The sequence below is a fragment of the Colias philodice genome, chromosome 5, assembly GCF_061535455.1.
Source record: "Colias philodice isolate Cphi_HAF_F1 chromosome 5, ilColPhil1 Martin Lab GWU primary, whole genome shotgun sequence".
NCBI classification, from domain to species: domain Eukaryota; kingdom Metazoa; phylum Arthropoda; class Insecta; order Lepidoptera; family Pieridae; genus Colias; species Colias philodice.
This window is the reverse complement of record NC_143090.1, coordinates 3,669,759-3,694,258: the sequence shown is the minus strand read 5'-3', so window position 1 is coordinate 3,694,258 and position 24,500 is coordinate 3,669,759. Positions and strand designations below refer to the sequence as shown.

At 31.5% G+C, this 24,500-nt stretch overlaps 1 protein-coding gene across 1 annotated transcript in view; it reads left to right on the top strand.

The window, feature by feature from the left end:
* cmpy (crimpy) overlaps window positions 1-21,835 on the top strand; it is a 31,481-nt gene extending 9,646 nt beyond the window's left edge. The window contains exons 2-3 of the mRNA XM_089695068.1: window positions 15,397-15,613; window positions 19,640-21,835. Of these exons, the coding sequence (XP_089551194.1) occupies window positions 15,468-15,613; window positions 19,640-19,793 (300 nt within the window). The 5' untranslated portion in view covers window positions 15,397-15,467 and the 3' untranslated portion in view covers window positions 19,794-21,835. The remainder of the gene's footprint in view (window positions 1-15,396; window positions 15,614-19,639) is intronic.
* Window positions 21,836-24,500: the final 2,665 nt, after the last annotated feature.

Sequence of the window (24,500 nt, the reverse complement as noted above, 5' to 3'; positions counted from 1 at the left end):
ATTTTTTGGTCTAATCTAATTCAATCATCTTACATTTCTACGGGTACTCAAGTACAGAAATACGCGCATTTTGAGGTTATAATATATAAGTCAGTCGTGGTATTAATACGGACGGGCAGTTGAAGAGCACTAACAGTAATGTTTCTTCTTCAGAGTCCATGGCTTAACTGGTGTCAAATAAATTTAAAACAGCACTAGCATACAAACGCACGGCAGTCAGATACGCTTTCAATTTAAGCGTTTGGTAACGGACTGCTACCGTACTCCAACGGCACGGCAGCGGGTTATAACTAGCGGCACGGAAAACGTGCGGCAGTGGCCCGATACGAAACGCATAAATTGAAAGAGCCCTTAACGTCTCGCTAATATCTAAAATTGTTTTCTGCGCATCGGATCGCACGATGTGCCGAGCCGCCCGCGCCATTAAGTTTTAATCGTACTATCGGCACGGATAACTTACCATAAATAAGTTATAATAAACAATAATCAAACATGTATATTTACTATAGTCGTTCTCCAAATTTCGTGTCTATTAAATTTGCGAAAATAATATTCTAATTTAACCTCCAAGTTAACTCAAACGTTAACCTAAAACTAAACGTCTCGCTTTTGCTACGCCAATCCATAATGAGGATTGGAAATCTGAAGAACACTCGATATAACATCACTGATATCGCTCTTAAGTCGGTTCGAAACCACTTCACTTCGTAAGATTTAAAAAATATATTCGAATAACTAAACATTTGTATATTAAATTAATAATCTTCTTCTGAAGAGACAATTCTCTAACACTTTCTTACTCCGTAAACGTAGCTTGGCTACGCTGCTACGTTTACGCTACGAATTCGAACATTATTCATGCTCTACGGCTGATTTTTGTCACGCTACCCGCCTGCTGACCGTAAGTGCTGAAAACTTGTATTAGACTACAAGCCCGCATATGAAAAAAATATGGGTCAAATGAACCACCAGGGGTCATATCTAGAACGAAAGAAGAGCAAAAAATAATAAGATTCATCACTATGCCGTCACTTGTAAGCTGTCCAACTGAGTGCAGATGAGAATTGAAAAGTACAGGTAGACTCGGTAAATTTTGGTCATATATTTTTGTACGGCATTCTTAACCATCGATAGATCCATTAAAAATAATAAGAAACCGCTCAGTGCCGTACAAAAATGTTGGTCCACCAAGCCGGAATTTTAATTTCATTTCCGAGAGTTACCGGGGGTAAATTTGGTCATTTGACCATGTACGGCATCTGTGTCATACTATTGCTATACTGCTTTTAATCCATTATTCCGCAACGCCGTACAAAAATCATGGGGACAAGGGGAAAAAATCGAGAGTTGCAATCCCCTCTCTTTCCCCACTCCAGGGGGTCATTTGACTAAGTACGGCTTCGGTTCCAAAACATTATCTAGCACTCAAAAGTACTATTAAAAGCAATGCCGTCAAAAAATAATTGTTCTTTTAAATGTATACCAATAATCATCTTAATTTCATCGAATTCTTGATATAAAGAGCTGTAAGGTCATTTGACCCTGTACGGGAACTTTTTTTTTAACATGATATTGTAAAATTCAATTGTTGTATAGTATTGCCGTTCAAAAGAAACCGTTCTAAAAAAAGTTATAGAGAAATGCAAAACCAGAAATTTTGTTAAAGTTTAAACATCGTAGATTAATGAAATATAATAGTTTTCTACACTTTATTCGTTGTTTTAAATAGTATTAACATAGTTAAATTAGGAAAAAACGATGCCGTACATTTTTGTGCAGACCACATCTTTTAGGCTGATGAAAGCGACGAAAGCTACAATTTTAAGGGTGCTTTATGGCCATTTGATACAGTACGGCATTAACATATTTTTACCCAACTACGGCAAAGCAAAAGGAGGGTTATGGTTTTGACAGGTCATGTATGTATGTTCATCTATTCCCTCGTAACTTCTAAACTACTTATCAGAATTCGACAAATAACATATCATTAGAAGCATCTGAATTGTTCACTGGATAACCAGCGACCAGCTAGCTAAAGGCTATATGAGGTTTCACAAAATCTAATGTGGCGCCCTCTAGCGGACAAAACATACAGAGTAAAAAAATAAAGTTAAGATAAATATGCCGTGTTTGGTATCATTTGAAAGCGCTTTACTTGTACATTTTGAATATGTATATAATACTAGCATTTGCTTGTGACTTTACCTGTATTCATGGGCTGATTGCATATAATTCACATCTTTTCGTTCATAGCTTTTTTATTAGTTCATCAATTTAACGGAGTCCATTCCACTTGACTCCGACTTTCCAAGGTGATAATTAACCACCTCGAGCTTCTTAATATTAATGTATATTTATATTTTATTATCAAAATATAAAGCAAACATTTCGTTATATGGATATTTTCTTTTTCAGATTTTTCCCCTTTGAACCAACGAAAATGTACGGCACATGAAAAAATATTATCTATGCATAAAATACTTTAAAAATAAATTTATTTCGTGTTGTGTCAAATGACCCCCTGGAGTGGGGAAAGAGAGGGGATTACAACTCTCGATTTTTTCCCCTTGTCCCCATGATTTTTGTACGGCGTTGCGGAATAATGGATTAAAAGCAGTATAGCAATAGTATGACACAGATGCCGTACATGGTCAAATGACCAAATTTACCCCCGGTAACTCTCGGAAATGAAATTAAAATTCTGACTTGGTGGACCAACATTTTTGTACGGCACTGAGCGGTTTCTTATTATTTTTAATGGATCTATCGATGGTTAAGAATGCCGTACAAAAATATATGACCAAAATTTACCGAGTCTACCTGTACTTTTCAATTCTCATCTGCACTCAGTTGGACAGCTTACAAGTGACGGCATAGTGATGAATCTTATTATTTTTTGCTCTTCTTTCGTACTGGATATGTCCCGTGGTGGTTCATTTGACCCATATTTTTTTCATATGTGGGCTTGTAGTCTATATGAAGCACACGCGCTGATATCTACGTGTTATTCTAAACGATTCATAGAATACGTTCCTGGGCCTTTAGACAAACGTACGTAACGCCATGGAATAGAAACTGCTAACGCTAATTATTGACATAAGCTCATGACATTTTGGTAATGGTTCGATCACACTACCAACGACGCAGACGACCACGACCAAAGTTCCAATCTTGCCGAAATTTGTCCAAAATCAATATTAAAATCTCCCGTCATTCTGGTTCTCGGAAATAAAAAAATTCGAGGTCAATTAATAAAAAGAAATAGGGTTTTTTGCGATTTTCGCCGAGACGGTAAGTTTATCATACAATCACCTGAACCAAAATTGTAGATCATCTAATTATCTATAAAAAAGGTTAAATATATTTTTTTCTAGGAGCCACCGTTTCTATGAAAAACCTGTTTGTTTATCCATTGATCTCAAAAATTTTTTTCCAAACACCAATACGACAGGAAATTCTTAAATTTAATTTTTAATTGTAAATTTTATTTAATTGCGACTGGATGAAAATTTTTTTCGTGGTCGTCGTTGTCGTTGGTAGGGTGACCGAATCCTTAGGCAAAACATAAATAAATAAATAAATAAATATTATAGGACATTATTACGCAAATCGACCTAGTCCCACAGTAAGCTCAATTAAGGCTTGTGTTGTGGGTACTAGGCGACGATAAATATAATATTTAATAAATACATATATAGATAATAACACCCAGACCCAAGAACAAATAATTGAGTTCATCACACAAATCTTTGCCCTGACCGGGGATCGAACCCGGGACCGTCGGCTCAGAAGGCAGTTACTTTACCACTGCGCCAACCGCGTCGTCGAACACTTTCTTACTCCGACATCACACGCTTATGTCAATTTCTATCGATAGCGTATTCTATTCCTTGGCGTTTTGACGTTTGGCTAAAGGGGCTGTTGTCAGCTCTGACGGTCAGCGTGCGACATGCCAGTAAACGCGCGCGCGTATCTATCGGTCGCGGATACGAAAATTGTTTCTTTAAATTGATGGATATTGTAGTGCATTTGTACTTGGAATTACATAATATTATCGTTTACCTATACAACAATATTTAAAAAATATTTTTTCCCATTTACACAACATCCATTGGCTCTTCTCTTATTGTGATGTTATTTATTAAACAGTATTTTGTTTATACCTAAGATCCTTAAACACGGTAAAAAGTTGGCACGAGGAACCCTTAAGTCCACTGCAGTGCATACCCACCCACGATTAAGCTGATTTATTATTAACCGCCCCTTTGTGACCTTTACAACAAACGCGAACATTAACGTTTTAACGTTTGCCAACCGGCTACTTTCTTGTCCTCGACCCAGATCCTTTAATAATTATATTATATACAGTATATGAGTCCGAACTTTTCTCGATATAAAAGTTATTTACGAATACATTTTATATTTCTGCAATATTATGTTTTCAATTTATACGGCAATGGCACATTAAACTACGTAATGTCAATAAAATTATTTTGTATTACCTTAATAAGGAATATCTAAACAGGATTTGTCGAAGCAATGATTGATTCATCCTTAAACGTTAGTTTCAAGAACACTACTGAACATAGCAGAAAATACTCCACTACAGTAAGTGTCGAAGAGATTTTATTTAACTATTATACCGCAATCTCATCTATATATATATATATATATGAAACTCAGAGGTGTCTGATATAGTGATCTATCAACGCACAGCCCAAACCACTGGACGTATCGGGCTGAAATTTGGCATGCAGGTAGATGTCATAACGTAGGCGTCCCCTAAGAAAGGATTTAAGAAAATTTATCCCCTAAAGGGGTAAAATAGGGGATGAAAACTTATACCATGAAAATTTATCTTTTCCACGCAAGCGAAGCTGCGGGCAACAGCTAGTATTCTATAATTTTAATTCTAATTTTCTTGTATTAGTGCTCTAGTGTCCTTTTTTAGTGCTTAATTTCTATATTACTATGACAAAGCAACAAAACAACAAAAAGGCCAATCACTCCTTTGAATTTGGGTTTCTCATCCAAGTTTAATTTTGATTATACACTGAATGTGATTGCTGGAAAGTAGGAAGAGAATTACGGAATAATTGGATAAAATATTCAGAATCTGATAAATACTATAGCGGAAACTATTCTGGACCCTACTGAAAAAAGGTTTTGCGACTTTGTGTCAGATTATATTGCCATACTGTGTTTGTATTGTTTTGCTGTCGTATGATTTCATTTTCATTCATTGATGTACAGAATTCTTTATCATAAAGCTATACTTATCTACTAGTATTGCCAGATGTTGAATAAATCTGTTTCATTTGCTTTTTTTCCATTTATAGACGATTAGCTAGCCCGCGGCCTCGCCCGCGTGGTGTTTTGATAAAAGGTAGCCTATGTTCTTTCTCAGGGTCTAAAGATTGTCTGTGCCAAATTTCATCAAAATCAGTGGAGAGGTTTAAGCGGGAAAGCGTAATAGACAGACAGAGTTACTTTCGCATTTATAATATTAGTAGGGATTTTAGCATGAAATAGCATAGCATTTAGCATATGTAGGGGGAGTCCGGGAGACTTGAACCGCTTTTTACTAAAAACTCTATAAAATCTGATCAGTGACCTGGAGAGCTTTAAGATCTACACCATATGGAAGCCTTATTATCTGGCTAAGATTTTATACCATTCTGAAAATAAAAGTTGCAAGGAGAAGATAGTAAACTAAGTTGTAATAAAAAATGAGTTTTGATTCAAGTCTCCCCAACCGGTGGGACACTTGCCCATCAGGTGCGGGACACTTGCCCATACCTTTTTAGAGAGGGGAAATGACGCAAATAAAGCATATTATTCATTAGTTATGTATTATTTAGACACATTTAACAATAACTAGATTATTCATAATCATCTTCTAAACAATTTAGTGAAAAATGTTTTCAGAGCAACTCCTAAACATAACATTAGCTTCTTTTTATTAATTAAATACTCGTTTTGAGGTATATACTGCTTAATAAATCTACAAAACTAATTTAAAGACATTTCTTACTATTAATTAATATGTGCCTATTTGCCTATTTCTTCAATATTTGCCTCTTGGATGTTCACTTTGGAGGAATTTGGCGTAGTCGAATGCTAGTTGCATTGTTTGTTTTATGGTTAAACCATAGTGCATTTTACTGCAGGCTACTTCAATAAGTATAACGAACGAGCAATTTCTCTAAAACATTGAAAATCCGGGAGCATTTGTATTGGCTCCCCTTGTCTTGCAAAGGTGTTAACTTTTGTTCACCTAAGAGGTAATACCGTAAAAGTGGTTTTGCCTATCCCATACATGATTGCAATATGACGAATAGATTTGCCACTCTTTATTTCTCTGACTGCGTTTTCAATCTTAGTCTTAGTAAACGGTTTCCTGCGACGACTACCTTCCTTAGGCTTATTCTGAAATGGCATTTTCTTTCTAAAACAAAAGAAAAGCTAACTTAAATAGTATACAAACTGCAAAGGGAGAGTTAAACCATTGTTCAAGTCTCCCGACTGCAGACTGGTTCAACTCTCCCGCACCCGACCCCAACAAATCCACTATCAACTGGAGAACAACACTGAACGTACGACAAAATATGATAATCTAGTAATGCAATAACGTAGGTGTTTGATATATACCTTCAAAAATGCTTGCATAGCAATTAAAACAACAAAGCCAAAAAAATTCACTCCGCGACGATGAAACCACTTTTTCGGAACTCACGGTCGAACGCGTCTGTTATCACTCAAAATTTTGAGTTGCTTGTGATTGGCGGGTTACGCTCGTTCATTTGTTTGCCACTTGGCGTAATTTGGCACCTAATTTAAAAAGTTATTGAAAGTGGTTCAACTCTCCAACCTGGGCAAGTCTCCCGGATTCCCCCTAAATGTGAAGACTCTGTAAGTGAACAGAACAACTTAGGTACATACTTTAGAAAAACACAACAATCATTAAAATCTGATAAAAATATATTAACTTTAATGAAACGTTTGGCCTTATTTCTGTGATTCAAATGGGATAATAATTAAAAATAGACGCATACATGTGACAGGTCCAAGTTAGTTATTTTCAGGTTACCTATTCTGAATCTAGATGACCAAATCGGTTAATCGATTTAACATCTCTCGAATCTAAATGTGAATGTTTATCGTGGATTTGTTTGTCAAATATATTATTTTGATTGAAATATGTATATATATGTATGTATCAAGGACGATTTGGCACGTTTAATCTCTATGTTTTTATTTTTATTGGTTCTAATTTTATTTTTATAAATCTCCTTCATTTTTTTGTTAAATAAAACATTAATTTATTTGTATTGTAATTATATGCTTATTTTTATATTAAAAATTTCTTTTTCCGTTTAATCGACGAGAATATTGTTAATAAAATGTTATTTATTTTATACGAATTGGATATCTGCATTGCGAATGTAAAATAGGCTATTCCAGTGCCAATATCGCGTCTACAATTTATGTTACTCTATGTTCTTTTATAAATCAGTTTGTATATAGTAGGACTAAAACTGTTTGGTTTCAATTAATTCGTTTTCAATAGTGTTTTGTTATATTTTTTGTTTATGACTTAAATACTAATAGTTGTAGTTACACAGTTTTTTTACATTTAATTTGTTAGGAAAGCTTATACTGAGATAATCAATACTTTATTCAATTAAATCATTGTCATCCAAAATTATTTTGACCAGTACAACAAGAGCACACTTTTTCTTACAAATTGTTTATTTTAAACTCGTTTTATTGAATGATGTGGTTAAAATTGATACTGTTTATACTATTATCCCTTAAGGGAGGCCCGTGTCCCAGCAGTGCTAACATAATTATTATATGGGCTGTTGATGATGATGATGATACTATTTGGTATATGAGGAGAAAGTTAAATTTAATAACAACAGTTAATGGACCTTTATTCATATACTATATACGTGTAATACATACCCAATACCCATACAAGGTTTTGGTATCTACTTCAACTATTATTGCTATCACAGCTTAGTTAAGGTTCAATAACTAAAACTTCGATTAAATTTACAATTAAAACTCTTAATTAAATTATCCTAATGCCGTTCATAAAATTAAATAACAAATTAATTAAATGGGTTTTCACCTAAATCCATTAATCCGATGGTGAGACGAAGTGGGAAATTGATTTGCGAAATTAGCTTGTACCGACAAAAGCGGGAGTAAGGATTAAAAATATTGAGTCTTATTACTTAATGAATAAAGGTGAGAGTTCAGTGATAGCTTAAGTCATACACGAAAGAGACTGGAAGTTAGAAGAGTACGTAATAATTGCTTGTTTTCGTTTTGATTTCAAAATAATATTGCTGTTAATATCATTAATTTACAAATAACTCGTCCGCGTCGTTCATTGATCATAAATTTTGGAGAGCTGGACTATTCCGGTGTAAGTCGATACATAAACATAAGTATAAATAAATTAAGTTGATTTTTTGCTTAATTTTTTGTATAAAGTAGAGTTATCGATAAATTTTTAAGTAACTAACTAAACAAATATTAGTTATGCAGTTATCGTTAAAATATTAAATACTTTCATTTTATTAAAGTTATAATCGAAAGATTTAAATAAACTGACACTATTGCACGCCTCATAAGCGAAGCGTTGAGGTGGGTACTACTGTCACTTCGCGCAAAACATCTGATTTTTTATTAATTTCTACTCTTCAGATTCCTTGTTAAAATCGGATTAAAATCACATCATCAAAGTTTCAAATTACTAAATATAAGTGTATAGGTACTTCTGACACGAAAACCTGTATAGTGTATTTCTTTTACGTACGCTAGTATTATATTACGTTTGAGCCTTGTAATATAATTATAAGTTGTTCAAACGAAAATAAGAATGTTATTAATATGTTAACAGAAACTGTGGGTCACTGCACTAGGAAAGTTTGGTTACTGAATTATTTTCATTATGACATTTTAAATATAAAAAATGAATCCCAAAATGTGTTGGTAAACGCATAACCCGAGAACGGCTGAACCGATTTCGTTAATTCTTTTTTTTTATAATATTGCTTAAAGTACGAGGATGGTTCTTATGGAGAGAAAACGTAAACATGTACCACGTACCACGTGTAAACTAATTGATAGTCCTTAAAATTATTATAAATACGAATATGTATCTAAGTTCTAAATGTCCTAAAATATTGCTATTGCAATATTGTTTAAAAAAATATTAGATTTACAGAAGGTTGTTGGTAAACAATTCTGTTTACTAAAAGATTTAAATCCTATAAATAAGAACTATAAAATTTTATAGTTCTTCTACAGCTTTTGTAGTAGGCGTTGAAATTAGAACGATAAAAAGGCAGGTATCGGGTATTTATTTATCAAGTGTATAAACCAATCGTCTATTTCTTTTTTATTAGCTAATTTAAGTCTATAGTTAATATTTTTTAAAGAGCACACTATTCACTTGTTACAGTTTTATTTATTTAGTTAAAGTTTTATAAATGTTTCAGTTACAGGTTTTTAACAATATTTACACTTCATGATACCTGTCATATAAACCAATAAATTATTAAACTGTCGAATATAAATTATAATTAATACTTACACGACTTCACGTAAAATTGATTTCAAAAGACCAACATCCCTTTAATATTAAGCTAGAGGTTGGAAAGACAAACTTAAGCTTGTGTTAAAGCATAATTGCTTCAATTTCCTAGGTATACCATTTAATAATAAGGTTAAAGTAACTTTGAATTAATTACCAACTTTGTTTCGTTTTAGCCTAATTATTAACGGAAACAATGTTTAATTACTTCGCGAACAAATACATAAGCGTTTGTATTTCAATACAAATTTTCAAAGGAAGCTACTAAAGTCAGTAACAGATGCCATTTATTAGCTGAATTTATATGAGCATATATTATTCACAACATGCGCTTTTGTTTTCAAAGTTGATGTTGTACTGCCCAAAGGCATTTAAATTGTGAAATGTAAGTTATTATATTCTATTCAAATAAACTACGAATACTGTTAATAAATAATTATAACTGCATTCTTTTATTTTTTGGTTTTGTAAAAATGTGTTTATCTAACTTAACTATTATTTTATATTACAGTAATTTCTATTAGTATCCTTTGATAGATAAAAACATACAAATGTTACTTTTCTAGAACTATCTTATTTAATTTCTCATAATATTAAAAATACTGTTTGATAATTTTTACTCACGAAAATTTTCTTACTTTTAATTTTTAAATTAAACAGTCTAAAACTCAATAATTATGTTATCCAAAAAAAAACGAACAAGATCAAAAGTTAAGGCTCATTAATATTATTCCATAAAATAGGTCAGAGCGGCCAATTTACGCGTCCAACGTTCGAACTAACAAATTGTGCCTATTTGTTATAGAACAAGTTCCTCTATCAGCAATTTGCTGAGACCATTATGCGGATTAGAGACTCGGTTCATTGTAAATAATGATATATAAGTTCAGTGAACAACTTGGAGTGTTTGCTTTGATGCTACGTGACTGATATCCGATATCTTTGGGTATAGCTTTATGAGGCGTAGTGAGATTGGGAAAGGCAATGATATGTAAATGCTTATACCCAAACTAATATGACGTATCAGTATTCAACTAATATAAAGTATTACCAAAAACTATTATTTTCCTTGAAATTTGGTAGATTTTTTTCTCTTCTTTGAAATGTATTATTTTCCTACTAACAAAAAATAGTTTAATGTTTGGTGAGTAAAATTTTTTTATAAAATCTATGTTGATATTTATTTCAAGAGAAATCTCGCAAAAGCAAATTGAGCCATATTTATTAAGTGGAACGATTGACAAAACAGTTTTCGTCCATTAGCATACCTAAAATAAACAGATTGTCAAGTTCCAAGGGAATTTCTCGTTGGAACTTGGAATAGAGGAATGAGTGAATTTATCATACCAATTTAGGAAGTAAAGTAATGTTCTCTTTTAAAACAGAAATATACGAAAAGAACCAACAAAAAATGATTAGTTTAAACGTTGATTTATAAAGATTAAGAATTATAGGATATAAATCCACTTTATGTGTAGATGTTTGTTATAGGTAGGTATAATTTTTATCTCCTCCATCGATTTAGTACTCGTAATCAAATGGATGTAATAAAAATATTCTTGCTAAAGTAATTACATTAAGAATCGGTAAGATCGAATTGTCTCCTACCTCCTTATATACCTACCCCGTTATTAGATCTTATTGAACCCAATCAAGAAACAGAAGATTAATCCTTTGTTGAGCTTGAATAAAGGAAAGCTGTGTTTTACGATGTTGCAAATCTATGAGTTCTTTCATCACTATTTCTAAATTGGTATTTTCATAAGTAGATTGAATTTTTTGCTGTTCAAAGGAATATTTTCGACCCTTTCTTTCTTTGTATTTTCAATTCAATATAGGGAGGTGTAGTTAGAAAATTCTTTTTGTAGGCATTTTATTTCTTTGTAGGTTCTTCTTCTTCTTCTTTTTTGTTTATGGCCTTCCCATTCTTTGTAGGTAATCTCTTATAATTAATCACCATATAAAGTACTTATAATGATACAATCCAGTGTCCTGCAAACAAAAAAATACTTATATTATTCAATAATCGTCTTCTTTTATAGAAAAATAACATGATTTGACCCAAAAACTAGATAAGAGAACTCAAATCTCAATAGATTCAGTTCTTACGTGCTCTTCCCGGCGTTAAGGGTAGCTTCGTGCCTTAGTTACATCACTTATGTTTTTCCGTGATTTGTTGATTTCGATCGGATGGAAAGATTTTCTTATTGTCTTCAGATAATAAATTTATTGTAGTCTTACTATTCTTTCAAAATTATATCCTTATGTTTCTATGATAATTAAAAAAATATGTAGCTACAAATCTATCGATAGGATATTATTAAGTAGGTTTATTTTGAACAAAAATTTGGGAATAATTAAACTCCATTAAAATAATTAAAGTGCTTCAAAAGGATCCTGTCTCCATCTTGATAATTTTTAAAGTGATTAGAACTTGGGTATCTTCATAATTTGGAAGAACTTACGTATTAACTGAAGCGGTGGACTGTTTAGTCAGTTTTGGGACCTACATAAAGATTAAATGTATAATTGTATAGTTATAAAATATGATTACATATACCTATATATGTAAATGTAATTATCTATTAAATATTTTTTACGTAATAGCTTTCCATCCGCGGATTCGGCTACGTTATTTATTATAACTTGTTTTTGTTGTTTTATAATATGAAGCAATATTATTTCGTTGCGGTTTATCATAAGCACATCGATATATAAAATAATAAAGATTTTTTATACAACTTTATTTATTATACGATATCATTCAGAAGCGCCATTCAATCGACATAATATACATTACTTATATGTACATTGTACCATTATATTTACCAACATTATATTGTACAGTATAATTATCTTTACTAACAATTTGGTCTTCAACACAGCTCTTGTCAAATTGAAATAAACTTGTAAGTAATCCTCTTACCTTCAGTTTAACCGAAGACTCGATAGAACATTTAAAGTCTATTACCGAGAACTATTAGCTACACTATTCACCAATATTCTGAGGGTTCAATTGTTCTTAATGCTTTCAACAATTTAGTGGAGTGTTACGATTTACAACTATTTTGGCTGTTAGATATCTCAAATCTTAGGAAATATTCTAAGACATAGAGCAGGTTATTAGAATTCATAAAATTAAGGTCTTCTATGATAATTAACAAGTCACTTTAATAAAAATTTGTATATTCTTATATTGTTAAATGCTTCTTCTAATTCTGGATTATGACATAGTGATCAATAGACTATATCTATCAGTTTCCATGCATTATAACTATAGGTATACCAAAGTATACCTATTCTAGCAAATGATATGTACTTTTTCTATACATGAGAAGTAGTTCCTATAATATTACATTTTATTTAGTAGATAGAGTCGGATTTATTCTGCAGTAAGACACTGCAACATGCTATCTCCAAATCCTGTAGCGAACCTATAATTTTCCATTGCTTAATACAAGCTAAAGCCTCCAATTACGGCTCAGTCAGAGAATAATTCGTAATAGTTTATCGTCTCACCAATTTGTTAATTGAGCTTCGTCATTATTGGAACCGATATGACCTGATTCAAGCCTGATTCAGATACGTATTAAATATCGATATCATGGACATTAATCTGCCAACTGCGAAATAATGGTTTTGATCTGGATATTCTATTAGATACGGGATAAACGTGTGAAATCTCATTAACAGCTTTTGATTCTGTTACGTCATTATCTCACAAATGATCATGTATGAAGGAAGGAAATACCATTTCGTTAAACAAATATGTAATTGCTTTTTTCTTCATTGTGTATTTTACCTATTTCTGTGACATTTTGATTCATCCTACGCTGAACACTTACTAGCTGTTAACGTGACGTCGTTTGCATATTATTTTTACAAGCTTAGTTGAGTTTAAATTTCGGTATATTCCTATTTGTACTATTAGCTAAACAAAATATAGTGTTTAATTTATTTTACAATACATAAATTTAAACAGTTCACTTCGCGTTTTGAAATTTGATACTGAATTTTGATACTAAAATTAGGATTTAAATATGTACCTCGTAATATTATTATTTAGTTGCTAAGGATATGCTGAAAATCATACCTACCTACCAAATTAAATTTGTATATTGAAGACCTTTTCATTTCCCATAAACAAAACTGAAGTCTTTAAATATCCTACTTCGAGGGAAAATCCTTTTGAATTCGCAAATCTTGGAGGCTGTATCACAGTTCAATAAGCGTGTTTTCAAATATTCGATTTGAAAAGACTCTGTAATGTAAGGTAATTAATTATCAATCGACCCTGATAACCTTTTTTGAAACCGATCTGGTTAATTTTTGTAGAAGGAATCCTTAGAAGCCATAAAACATTTCAAGAAAATTAAAAAATTATCGACGAAATTGTATTGGAAGGTCGTAGCGGAATATTTCTGTTTTAATACTTAATAGGTAACTTCTTAATAATATATATTTAAAGCCAATTTTGGGATACTTATATTATAATGAAAAGATGAATTTATGTTGAATATTTTGTATGATTACTTCCAAGAAATATTTTGTATCGTACTTAATTTTCTAGCACAATGAAAATGTTCAACAGTACCATCACATACAATAGTATTTATTTTAGTGTAGATAAAGTTATCTACGAATATTCTTTTATCCCTTCCTTCTTTTGTAAAAAATCGAGGCCATGTAACGATACAAATCCAAAAAAGAAAATGTCTAAAAGCGAACGCCAACTATTAAAATTCTGAAACAGAACACCTACTGGAGTGTTGTAAAAACTGTCTAAAAATCGACCAACGCTGAAGCTTGCTTGAAACATGTATGGAAAAAAGGAATGTTCATAATTCTTTGAGCTCATTGTAGCGTAGTGGCAGCCGTAGTGGGCAGCGTTGGCGTGTAACAACAAACAATAAACAACATAGGAGAAAAACATTTCAGCTAGGAATTTTTAATTTGCATATTTTACACAAGTTCAGTTCTCGAGTACATGATTTACATTGTAACGTTTTATTATCTGAAGACGCAAGTGAGCGAGGAAGGTTAATATGAGTGCTTCAAAATTGTTTTATTATTAAAACTACTTGATATTCAATAAAGTCTAGTTTACGATTACATACTAATTAATATTATTCATAATTCCTTTTCAATTATGAAATACGCGCTACGGGTAATACGCCAAATAATATTATAATATTACCATAGCATGTTTTTTAAACAACTTCTAAATATAAATGGGACCTAAATCGTATTTAGAGATCAGTTTCATCTATTATTCATTTGTATTGCTTTAAGTAGGTACAACATCTCATAGGGAATTATTAATGAGTAATTCATATTATAATATAGTTTTATAGTTATTTAGTCTAAGGATCGAATAGATTCGATATTATTTTTATAAATTGAAACTATAAGTGAATGTTTATAACAATCATTTGCCCTTGGAGAGAATTCCACTGAGATATTTATCGTGTTGTTAACTTTCTTTGAATGTACAATAATTTTTCTTTTTGAAACTTTCCTAGAATACTTAGAATTTTATCATCTCAATTCATAATGTTATCAAAAGTTTGAAAATTTTGTAACTATTATAAAGAACCTGCGCCACCATATTTTAAATCATTTCAAGAAATTGTTCTACGGGATGGAAAACTCTACTTTAAAAATATGCTCTACTTACTTTTTTTGAAACATTCAATTTCTGCCAATATTAAAAAAAGCAAGCCAATACTTATATGTTGTTTTTAGTTTAAAGCAGACATTTAAAATATGCGTTTCATTTGTTTCAGATCGTACCCTAATTGAGATGGACTCCCACAAAAGCATAAGGACGATAAGTGACGCGTAATGTGATGACAGTATGAACAGGTGGTTGGCGATGGTCGCTCTGGTGGTGGTGGTGGGGGCGGTGCGGGGGTACAACTGTGTGTGCAATCCGCGCGAGTGTGAGGTGCTGGGGCCTAGTGGGTGCCCCGGCTTGGGGATGGTCGTGTGGGACCCGTGCAGGTGAGATTGAGCCTTATAACTACAGTGTTATGGCACAGAATACATAAAAGTAGCTAAACGCTACAGAACGGTCACTCTCCGCCTCCCGCCAAAATAAAACTTACCTCACCCCGCGCGATCGTGATTAAAATGGGCCATATTTTTCTGCAAGGACGATACGCAACGAAGATTGACAACATTAATCAAATTGACTTAAAGTAATTTTATTATTTTGGATTTGTGATTATCGTTTTTCGTAGAAAATGGTTAGATATTGTGCTGTTTACGGATGTATTTCATCAGAAAAACGCGAATTTTTTTTTACGCTAGTCACAAATGTGCCAACCATAAAGCGTTAACACACACATTTGCAGTCTCTACAGTGTGACTGTCAAAACGATAATTTTGTATGGAGTGTCCGGGGTGTGGTTTTGGTTCAAAAAGTTTTACTGATGTTGTGATGAGTACGCAAAGAACTCTGACAAGGGGCACTGATAAACAATGGGAGTAGCTTCTAGCTTTCTGTTGCTCGCCGAAGTTTCATTTCTTCTAAACTTTCATTAATTCGAATTATTAGAAAAACTCACAATTTACACTGAAAACTAATTTTGGATCGCTTTTTTAGTAGATAATGATTTTTAGTAAATAAAACTCGATGCCGAAAATTTCCAAGAATTCTAAAGCGCTTCATAGATCAAATTCTAGAGCAGGATAATTCTAAAATTTAACTGAAAATAATGATTCACGTTTTACGAAAAACTCGTTGTTAAATTTTATATATTTTTTGTTGCTTTTTAAATTCTATTTCTGTAAGCTTTGATGTCACGAAATCGAGAGGCGTGAAATGTATTCGATATTATTAACGGCCATCCCAAATTGTATATTGTTAGGGAAAGGTACTTGACATGTTCTATTTTTACACGACAAAGTCAAAGTGTTATTTATCCTCAACGTTGTTAAAACAAAGCATATACAATTCAATATAGCCGCTTTATTATTAGAATTTCCGTTTGCGATTTACTTAGAATTACCATAAATATAGCGTAGCGTTTTCAATACATAGTTTTCAGTTATAAAACGGCTTACATACAAAAGAAGATGGTTGATGTTGCTATGACACAAGGATCAGAAATAAAAATTGATTCACGTATTTTAGAACAACTTCCTTATAGCACGAAAAACTAGTACTTAGTGCTAAATTTTAAACCTAAATTGTAGTATGTAGTATTATGTATGATATATATTACTAAGTTCAGTGAGCCTATTTATATCATTTATGAATATAATATGGTTGCTTGCGTTTCCAAAATACAAGTTTATGTAAAATTCACATCATTTTAAAAGATAACTAGAGTTCTTTTGTCAGTTTTTTTGCTTGTTGAACCGGTGTTAATAGGTAAATATTGATATTATATGTTATGACGATTCGAAAGTTTTTCTAGATAATTGAATAAATATATGTTTGAGTTTGAATAATAATTTTAAGGTAACTCTAAATGTATTTTTTTTTTATGTTTCTCTATATTATTTTATGCGTCTCTTAATATTTTCGGGATATCATAAAATGAAAATTCGTTTCATTTATGAAAATGAAATCAAAATATCTCTCTAAAATATTCTAATCTTAGTTATTTTACTTTGTTCAAAAGAATTTTGTTTGTGAATCTCATATATAGATAATTACAAAGCAACAAATGTATATTATCTTACAAATAAACAGAGTATCTGTTTGCCTAAACACCTAAATAAATATTACTTTACAAGGGCATGGACCTGAGGATAAAAGAAAAAATATAAAATAAATAAGGTACATGTTTTCTATGATTATCTGCGGCCTTATAACCTAATAAGTTCAGGAGATTGCCTATTTCTGAACACAGCTTCTCTATAGAACGAAATAATACTTTAAATATGTTATTTATTTGCTTTCTTACATAGTGTTTTTTATTTACTTTCTATAGATATAAAGTGTTTTTTAATATTACGTTAATTCTACACGACTGTTTAAAACAATAGAAAAAACCTTTCTTTCATATCATCACCGTTCATTATTGGAATATGTGCATCTATATCTATATAAATGCACAGGTTTATTGTTCAACCTGTTCAGTAATTTGTTATTCTCTCATCGGAACAGTTTGACCGCTTGTAAAGAATTTAATACCAATTCCTATCCTACATTAACGAGGTAATTTTCATCCCAGTTCACAGAGCGAGCTTCACTCACAATCTCTATTTTCGTATACGTGTTCTGGTAGATTATTCCGACGAGAGACTAGATGATGTTATTAGTTCAATAGTGGTTGCCCTGGATGGAGTTAACTTGAACTTGAATAGAGGCAGCGACTAACGCAATTACATAAGTTACTAACTCGCTACGCTTTATGTTCTCAAAGCTTTACCTATTGATGTAGGTTTGGGATGAAATCAAATGCACCCGCAGTGCAAAACATTAACAGTATGATGAAAATAGTGTGATTATATTTGAAATAAATCCATTAAAATTAAAATTTAAATATAAAAGTAGATAATGTGAAACGGGGTGGCTTCTGCACTTATGCTACTGCAGTCTACTACAGTACAATCTATCTTCATAATATTTAACGGGATTGAGAAACCTCGTTATTCTTGGCTTACAATTCTAGACTGACAATAGTTATCTTCTTATTTCGTTATGACATAAAGGGCAGATTAACTGAATTAATCTTTAAATACGTACCTATTAGATAAGATTATTTTAATTAATACTAGCTTACCGCGCCCGCGGCTTCGCCCGCTTTGTCTAAAACCTAATAAATTATATACTAAAACCTTCCTCTTGAATCACTCTATCTATTAAAAAAAACCGCATCAAAATCCGTTGCGTAGTTTTAAAGATTTAAGCATACAAAGGGACATAGGGAAATAAGGACAGAGAAAGCGACTTTGTTTTATACTATGTAGTGATGATTGTATTAATGTAATATTAATCTAATGCATCCCTCATTCGACGTGATATGGTTGTGTCCCAACGTATTATTAAATAGAATTTATTCGAATTGTATTTAATAGCATTATTTACTATTTCGAGAGATGAAAGGGTGTATTAGAATATTATACAATGAATTTAATTGAAATCAACGGTTATTAAACACAACCGGCTAATTGAAGTAGCCACAAGATAAACAATTAAACAAGTCAAAGTTAACCATAACTATATTAACCTTATTTGAAAAGTTAGGTTGGTTCATAGATCAGTTATTATTATAAGGTAATCCCATAAAAGTATTAAGAACTACGATGTACGCATACATTTAGTAATCTTGGTTATTTTTATGCTCATTAAAATAAAACGAAGCTATAAGTTTTATTTGTTAATTATCATGAAAAAACGACATTGTCCTCGATGTTAATCATCTAAAATTCAAAACAGATGAGATTACTTTGACTGCATTTTTCTTATATGTTCTAATATTTATTTTCTTTCCCTTGATATAAAGAGAATACAAAGAAGGTAATTACAAAGATTGTTTCCAAATGATTGTAAAGTTCCCGTTATCAACTCAGTGGCGGTCACGACGGAAAGTTTTTGAACTTGAATGGAGTTGTGAATGCAATTACATTAAAACTTCCCTGTATCAGGGCTTAGTTGAATAAAGTACTATGGAACTTTGTTTAACTACACGCGAGTCACTATTTCTGTATTACAGATAAAAAAGTTTTAACTTTTTTAATAATAGCGCGGTAGACGTAAAGTCATTTGTTTTACAGGTTTATAGTTTATACAAACACACAGGTAGGTACTACCATACACGGCAGTATGGTGTCAGATTCGATCTCCAAATCATTAAAATATTATTGAAATACTCAATTCACATTTTTTACGTAACTTAGATCTCACTCTCTATTAATCAAAACATATAATGACCTGCTAAATGTCTCTACTAAATATTTATCTATCATTTCCTATTCGAGACTCACCCACTAAAGTTGTCTAAAGCTTCTCACCTAAAGCCTCAACTAAAACACATATAATATCTATATTCATAATTATCTTATTTCCAACAGATGCTGTCAAGTGTGTGCAAGGACTGTCGGAGAACATTGTGGTGGTTTCCAAGGAACATGTGAACCGGGACTTAGATGTAAAAACGGTTTGTGTGCGCCAATAAAAAAGGGGAAGAACGGTGAAATAGAAGATGATGATGACGAAGATGTATAGCCGTGTAATATAATGTACAGAAATGATAAGACATATCTTTAATTGTTGTAAACCAAAGGACCAGTAATGGCTCATTTACATTGCTCGCTTAGTTCAGACAGCTTGTGTTTATGAAGCAGTTCGTATAATAAAAATTGTTTGAACACAAACTATAATGTTTTTATGGTTATAGGTTGTTAAACATAATATGTACTTTTAAATTAATTTCAACTGTAACATTGCCAGATACTAATGAATTACATATGTGTTGTAAAAACGTAAACCAAAAATGTTTTTGTTAAGCCGTTCTTTACCTAATTGTAATATGTTATGAGAAGCAAAATCCGCAGTAATTACTTATGTAAATGAATCAGAAAATGGAAAATAAATCATTGTTGTGCGGCACTATCATGACATGGGTTTTACTCGTATTATAAAATGTATTATTTTTAAAAGGATTAAATTTATGATACTTTTTTAACGTTACTTCAATCTTATTAATTCTGTTTTAAGAATAGATCCCCTATATCTCTAAAAGTGACGAAGAGGTACCTAAAGATCAATCTATTCAATCGTAAATCAATCTAAGAAACAAATGCTAATGCTTTCTCCGAACTACGGGACAAACTATACATACCAGCTACTTATACAATAGTGACAATAGTTTATATTATTCACCTAGTACAATCGTTACGGACAATAAAGAATATTCTGCTACAGATTCGTAAAAAGATTATTCCTAAGCGAGCGCAAATTTCATTTTAATGACCCGTTGGATGCGATAATATCGTTCATTTTGTATGCTCTGTGCCTGCCATTCACTCTATGAAAAGCTTCACGGTTAATTTATTTCAGTCTTGTGTCATTTGGAGAATCTTTAGTATAAAAGATCATTGAGTTGATTGTGCTTTTTATTAACACCTCACTTTTGTTTGTTTTAATCTTGAACTATTGAACAAAGTTAATATTACTTGATTTTTAGGTTAATGTAATCGTTAATTTTAGTTATTAATTAACCATTATTTAATCGACATCTATAATAATATTTTGCATAAAAAAGGGTTTGATTAACGGAATAGGTAAGTCATGTACGTACGACAATTACAATATTAATTATCCTAACTCCTTACTTTTCAAGGCCTAAAGTTAACAACAACGAATACCACTCGATATGTCATTCAATTATTTTCCGTAACACTACAAACTAAAACTTAAAAAATCAACAAATACCCTTGTATAAACTCTTGATTTCCATGTCAGATGTTAACATACAATAACAAGACACAATAATTAGCCAACCTACTCATAACAGTTTCAAATTAACACATATTGAGAGAAATTAGATTACATTAGTGCGTATATTGCTTTCTATTTATGTTTGTGATTTCGTATTTCAGGGAAATGTTATAATAATTATTGTACATAATACCTATAGTATTCCCGATGATAATTGTATTCACGAAAGCTTTGATATTTGACGCTCGCTCTGCTGTCATCTCAATTTATCTGGTTATATTTGAAAAGATATTCCTGTACTTCCATAAAATTACGTTATCTCTGAAAATTTTTCTCGTGAAAATTTAGAATTCCCGACACTATGAGTGAATAATGTATATTAAACGTATTTCTAGAACTTTCTAGTTTGTCGCAGACGGTACATTTTGTATAATATATAATATTGTAACAAAATATAATATGTAAAATGATTTCTGTGTGCTTCCAGGATATGTAGATGTAAGTGTAGTGTAAATGTACATTTATATAAGTATACATGTTGTAAATAAAACCCGATTAGCATTTTTATCTCTACTATGTAACGATTGTAGAAGATGAGATACATATGTTATTTTCTTGGTGGCATTTTGAACTTTACTGTTATTACAATAGAAATTAAATTGTAGCCATTCGAAATTAATATAAAATCAGTTTTGTAAATATACTAGCATTGTTTGTTTATTTCTGTAAAAGTAAATTTTCTTAACGTGCGTAAAATCAATAGATATATAAACCTTATATCATATAGTTTGTAAATGTAATATACCTTGAAGCTACTTGTTAAATGTGCACTACTATTTATGAATAAAAATAAGTGAAAAATTATTTGTGTTCATTTATTTTCAAAACGTTTTTCATGTCAGTTTACTTTCATCAAGTCAAATACTTCACAATACACATTAAACTTAATAATTTATACCTTTAAAGTCCTAAAGAGTTTATACCATGCCAAGATTTAAGTGTACAATTCAGGCCAGACAAAATATTCAACAAATAGTACCAATATTGAAATGGGCAGTACCTACAGAGAGACGAAATATTAGTTTTGCAGTGCCTGTGGTTTGTGCGATGCATAATAGATCAGCCGGCATTTTCCTTTGTACGCAGAATCTGCAGATAAGCAATATGTACGAGTTCATTTGTAACGCAGACCAATGTAATGTTACGCGTGTAATGGGATGGAATAAAATTAAATGTTGGCCATACATGAGTTGGTAGAACAAACATATTTGTAGTTAAAACACGACTTTAAAACTTGATAGGATGAAGAAAATTATCGAATTTCTGTTATTATAAGGAACTGTTGGATAAGGTAGCAAAAAGTTTAAATACAGATTATTTGTATACCTACCTACTTTGATAATTTTCGTATTTTGGTTTCACGAGTACTACTAATTTTTTCAGCATGACCACATCTAATTCATATTAATTATCATTATCCTCAAAATTACTAGGCTATTTTATCTTTATTTCACTCTTTTTCGTAAGATTTGTAAATAACACACAGTCAATAAACAAAACCATCTGAAGTGAAGAATCCATACAACCACAGTCCAATCGAAAACGGTAACCAAACACAAAACCCCGCAACAGCAAATACGCTCAACTAAAGATAACAATGGAATATAAAACAAACTAATTATAATAGCCTGCAGTGAAATAAATAATGTTGAACGCTTTTTGTAGTGCTCCATTAACCCAGATCACGAACTGAACTTGTGGTTAAGTTCATTAGTGTTAGAAGTTCGTGTAAACTGACTTACCTAGAGAATAAATATTATGAAGCGAGTAAATAATGCAAATTGTTAGCTTGCTGGCTGTTTGCTTCCTTTCATTAGCTACAATAGCATGTGATGTTAACTTTTATTAGACAGTTATAAAGTTTCAATGAAATTTTAAAATATAAACTGCTGGAGCACAATTAAGGATGACGGGGTGGGTAAATAGTACCTAAATCCGATAACATAAAACGATAAGTGAAACACAATCCAGAATTTTATCTGTCTGACCACAAAAAAAAATTTAGACAGGATTCTGGTTCTCTCGTTTTGTCGTATTTCACAAAGACAACTATTAAAATGACAGATCCCTGGTTTAAAGTTAGACTGTGTTTAAATTGTTTTGTGGTAATACAATATATTTTTAAATGGATGTCATTATTATCAAACCTGTAGGTAATATATTTTCATATGTTACCTACACGATATTAACAATGAAACAATGCTCTGAAAATCTACGAATTTCCGAAATTACCCCGAATCCGCAATTGCAAGTGCTCTATAATAGAGTTAACTTTTACATTTAAATTGTAATTTTAATAAAAAAAAAGAATGAATAAAGAAAATTTTTATCAGCCGCATTTTTCAATTAACCTTAGTGATGACTTGGACCGCCACGCCACTCGTGAAACCGCCGCAGCAATCGAATTTATCCTACTTTTTCTGAGAGTCCTTATAGCCTCTATAAAGAGACTCGATTCCCTCCCCGCAAAATGAATGTTTCCTATTCTTACACACTTTTTATAATAACACATCCTTATGCAAATAATATTTCTACCACATATTTTTTAATTAATGTTTCTTGGAAATAACAAAAAACGTCCTCCATAAGAGAATTACAATGGTAAATTTCGACAAAGGAATTCCTATTAAATTGTGACGCAATTTTATAAAATACGCCACCAAAAAATTCATACACAATTCATTTTGATAACGTGAAAAGTTTTCACGTCGTAAATACAAATAAAGACGAACGAGCTCTTTATTTACATGCGGAAATTAAAGAACTTCAAAAATGTAAGAAATTGCCTTGAGTTGTATACGTGAATAAATTTACAAATAATAACACGTAATGGAATCGCAACCCTTGTGGTTTAAAATATGAATATTATTATTATTAATTATATATTCTTTGAGAGTCACTTGCAAGAATTTTGTATCAGCAATTTCTAATTTTTTAAGAAGATGCTTATTAAAAGCTTATTTAAAATGAGTGAGAATACGCCAGTTATAAGAACAAATTATACCATTTATTTTTTTGTGTCATACAAATAGTTGGTTTCCACGTGTCAGGTTTAACTATAAATAAAGTCACCCTCGTAACATTAAAGTTATTTTTGTGACCAAAATAATATTTAATTTATGATAGTACGTCATTAGAAGACAAAAATGTTATAACCGAATCAATTAACCTTTCGAACGTAAACAAGATCTATTTCTATTCACTAAAATATTGGTAAATACACTACAGTCTTTCTTTGATGATATTATTCCTTAAATAGTATTTCATACACGACATTTGACTTTAACCCTAAAGTACATAAGGTTTCTGACCTACAACCATCTATTTATACAGTCCATATACGGTAAACAAGGTATATATCAATGTAAGGTATAACTTTGATTAAACAGAGATTCTGTATAACAAACAGTGTTGTTTGTTCGTCGACCGCGG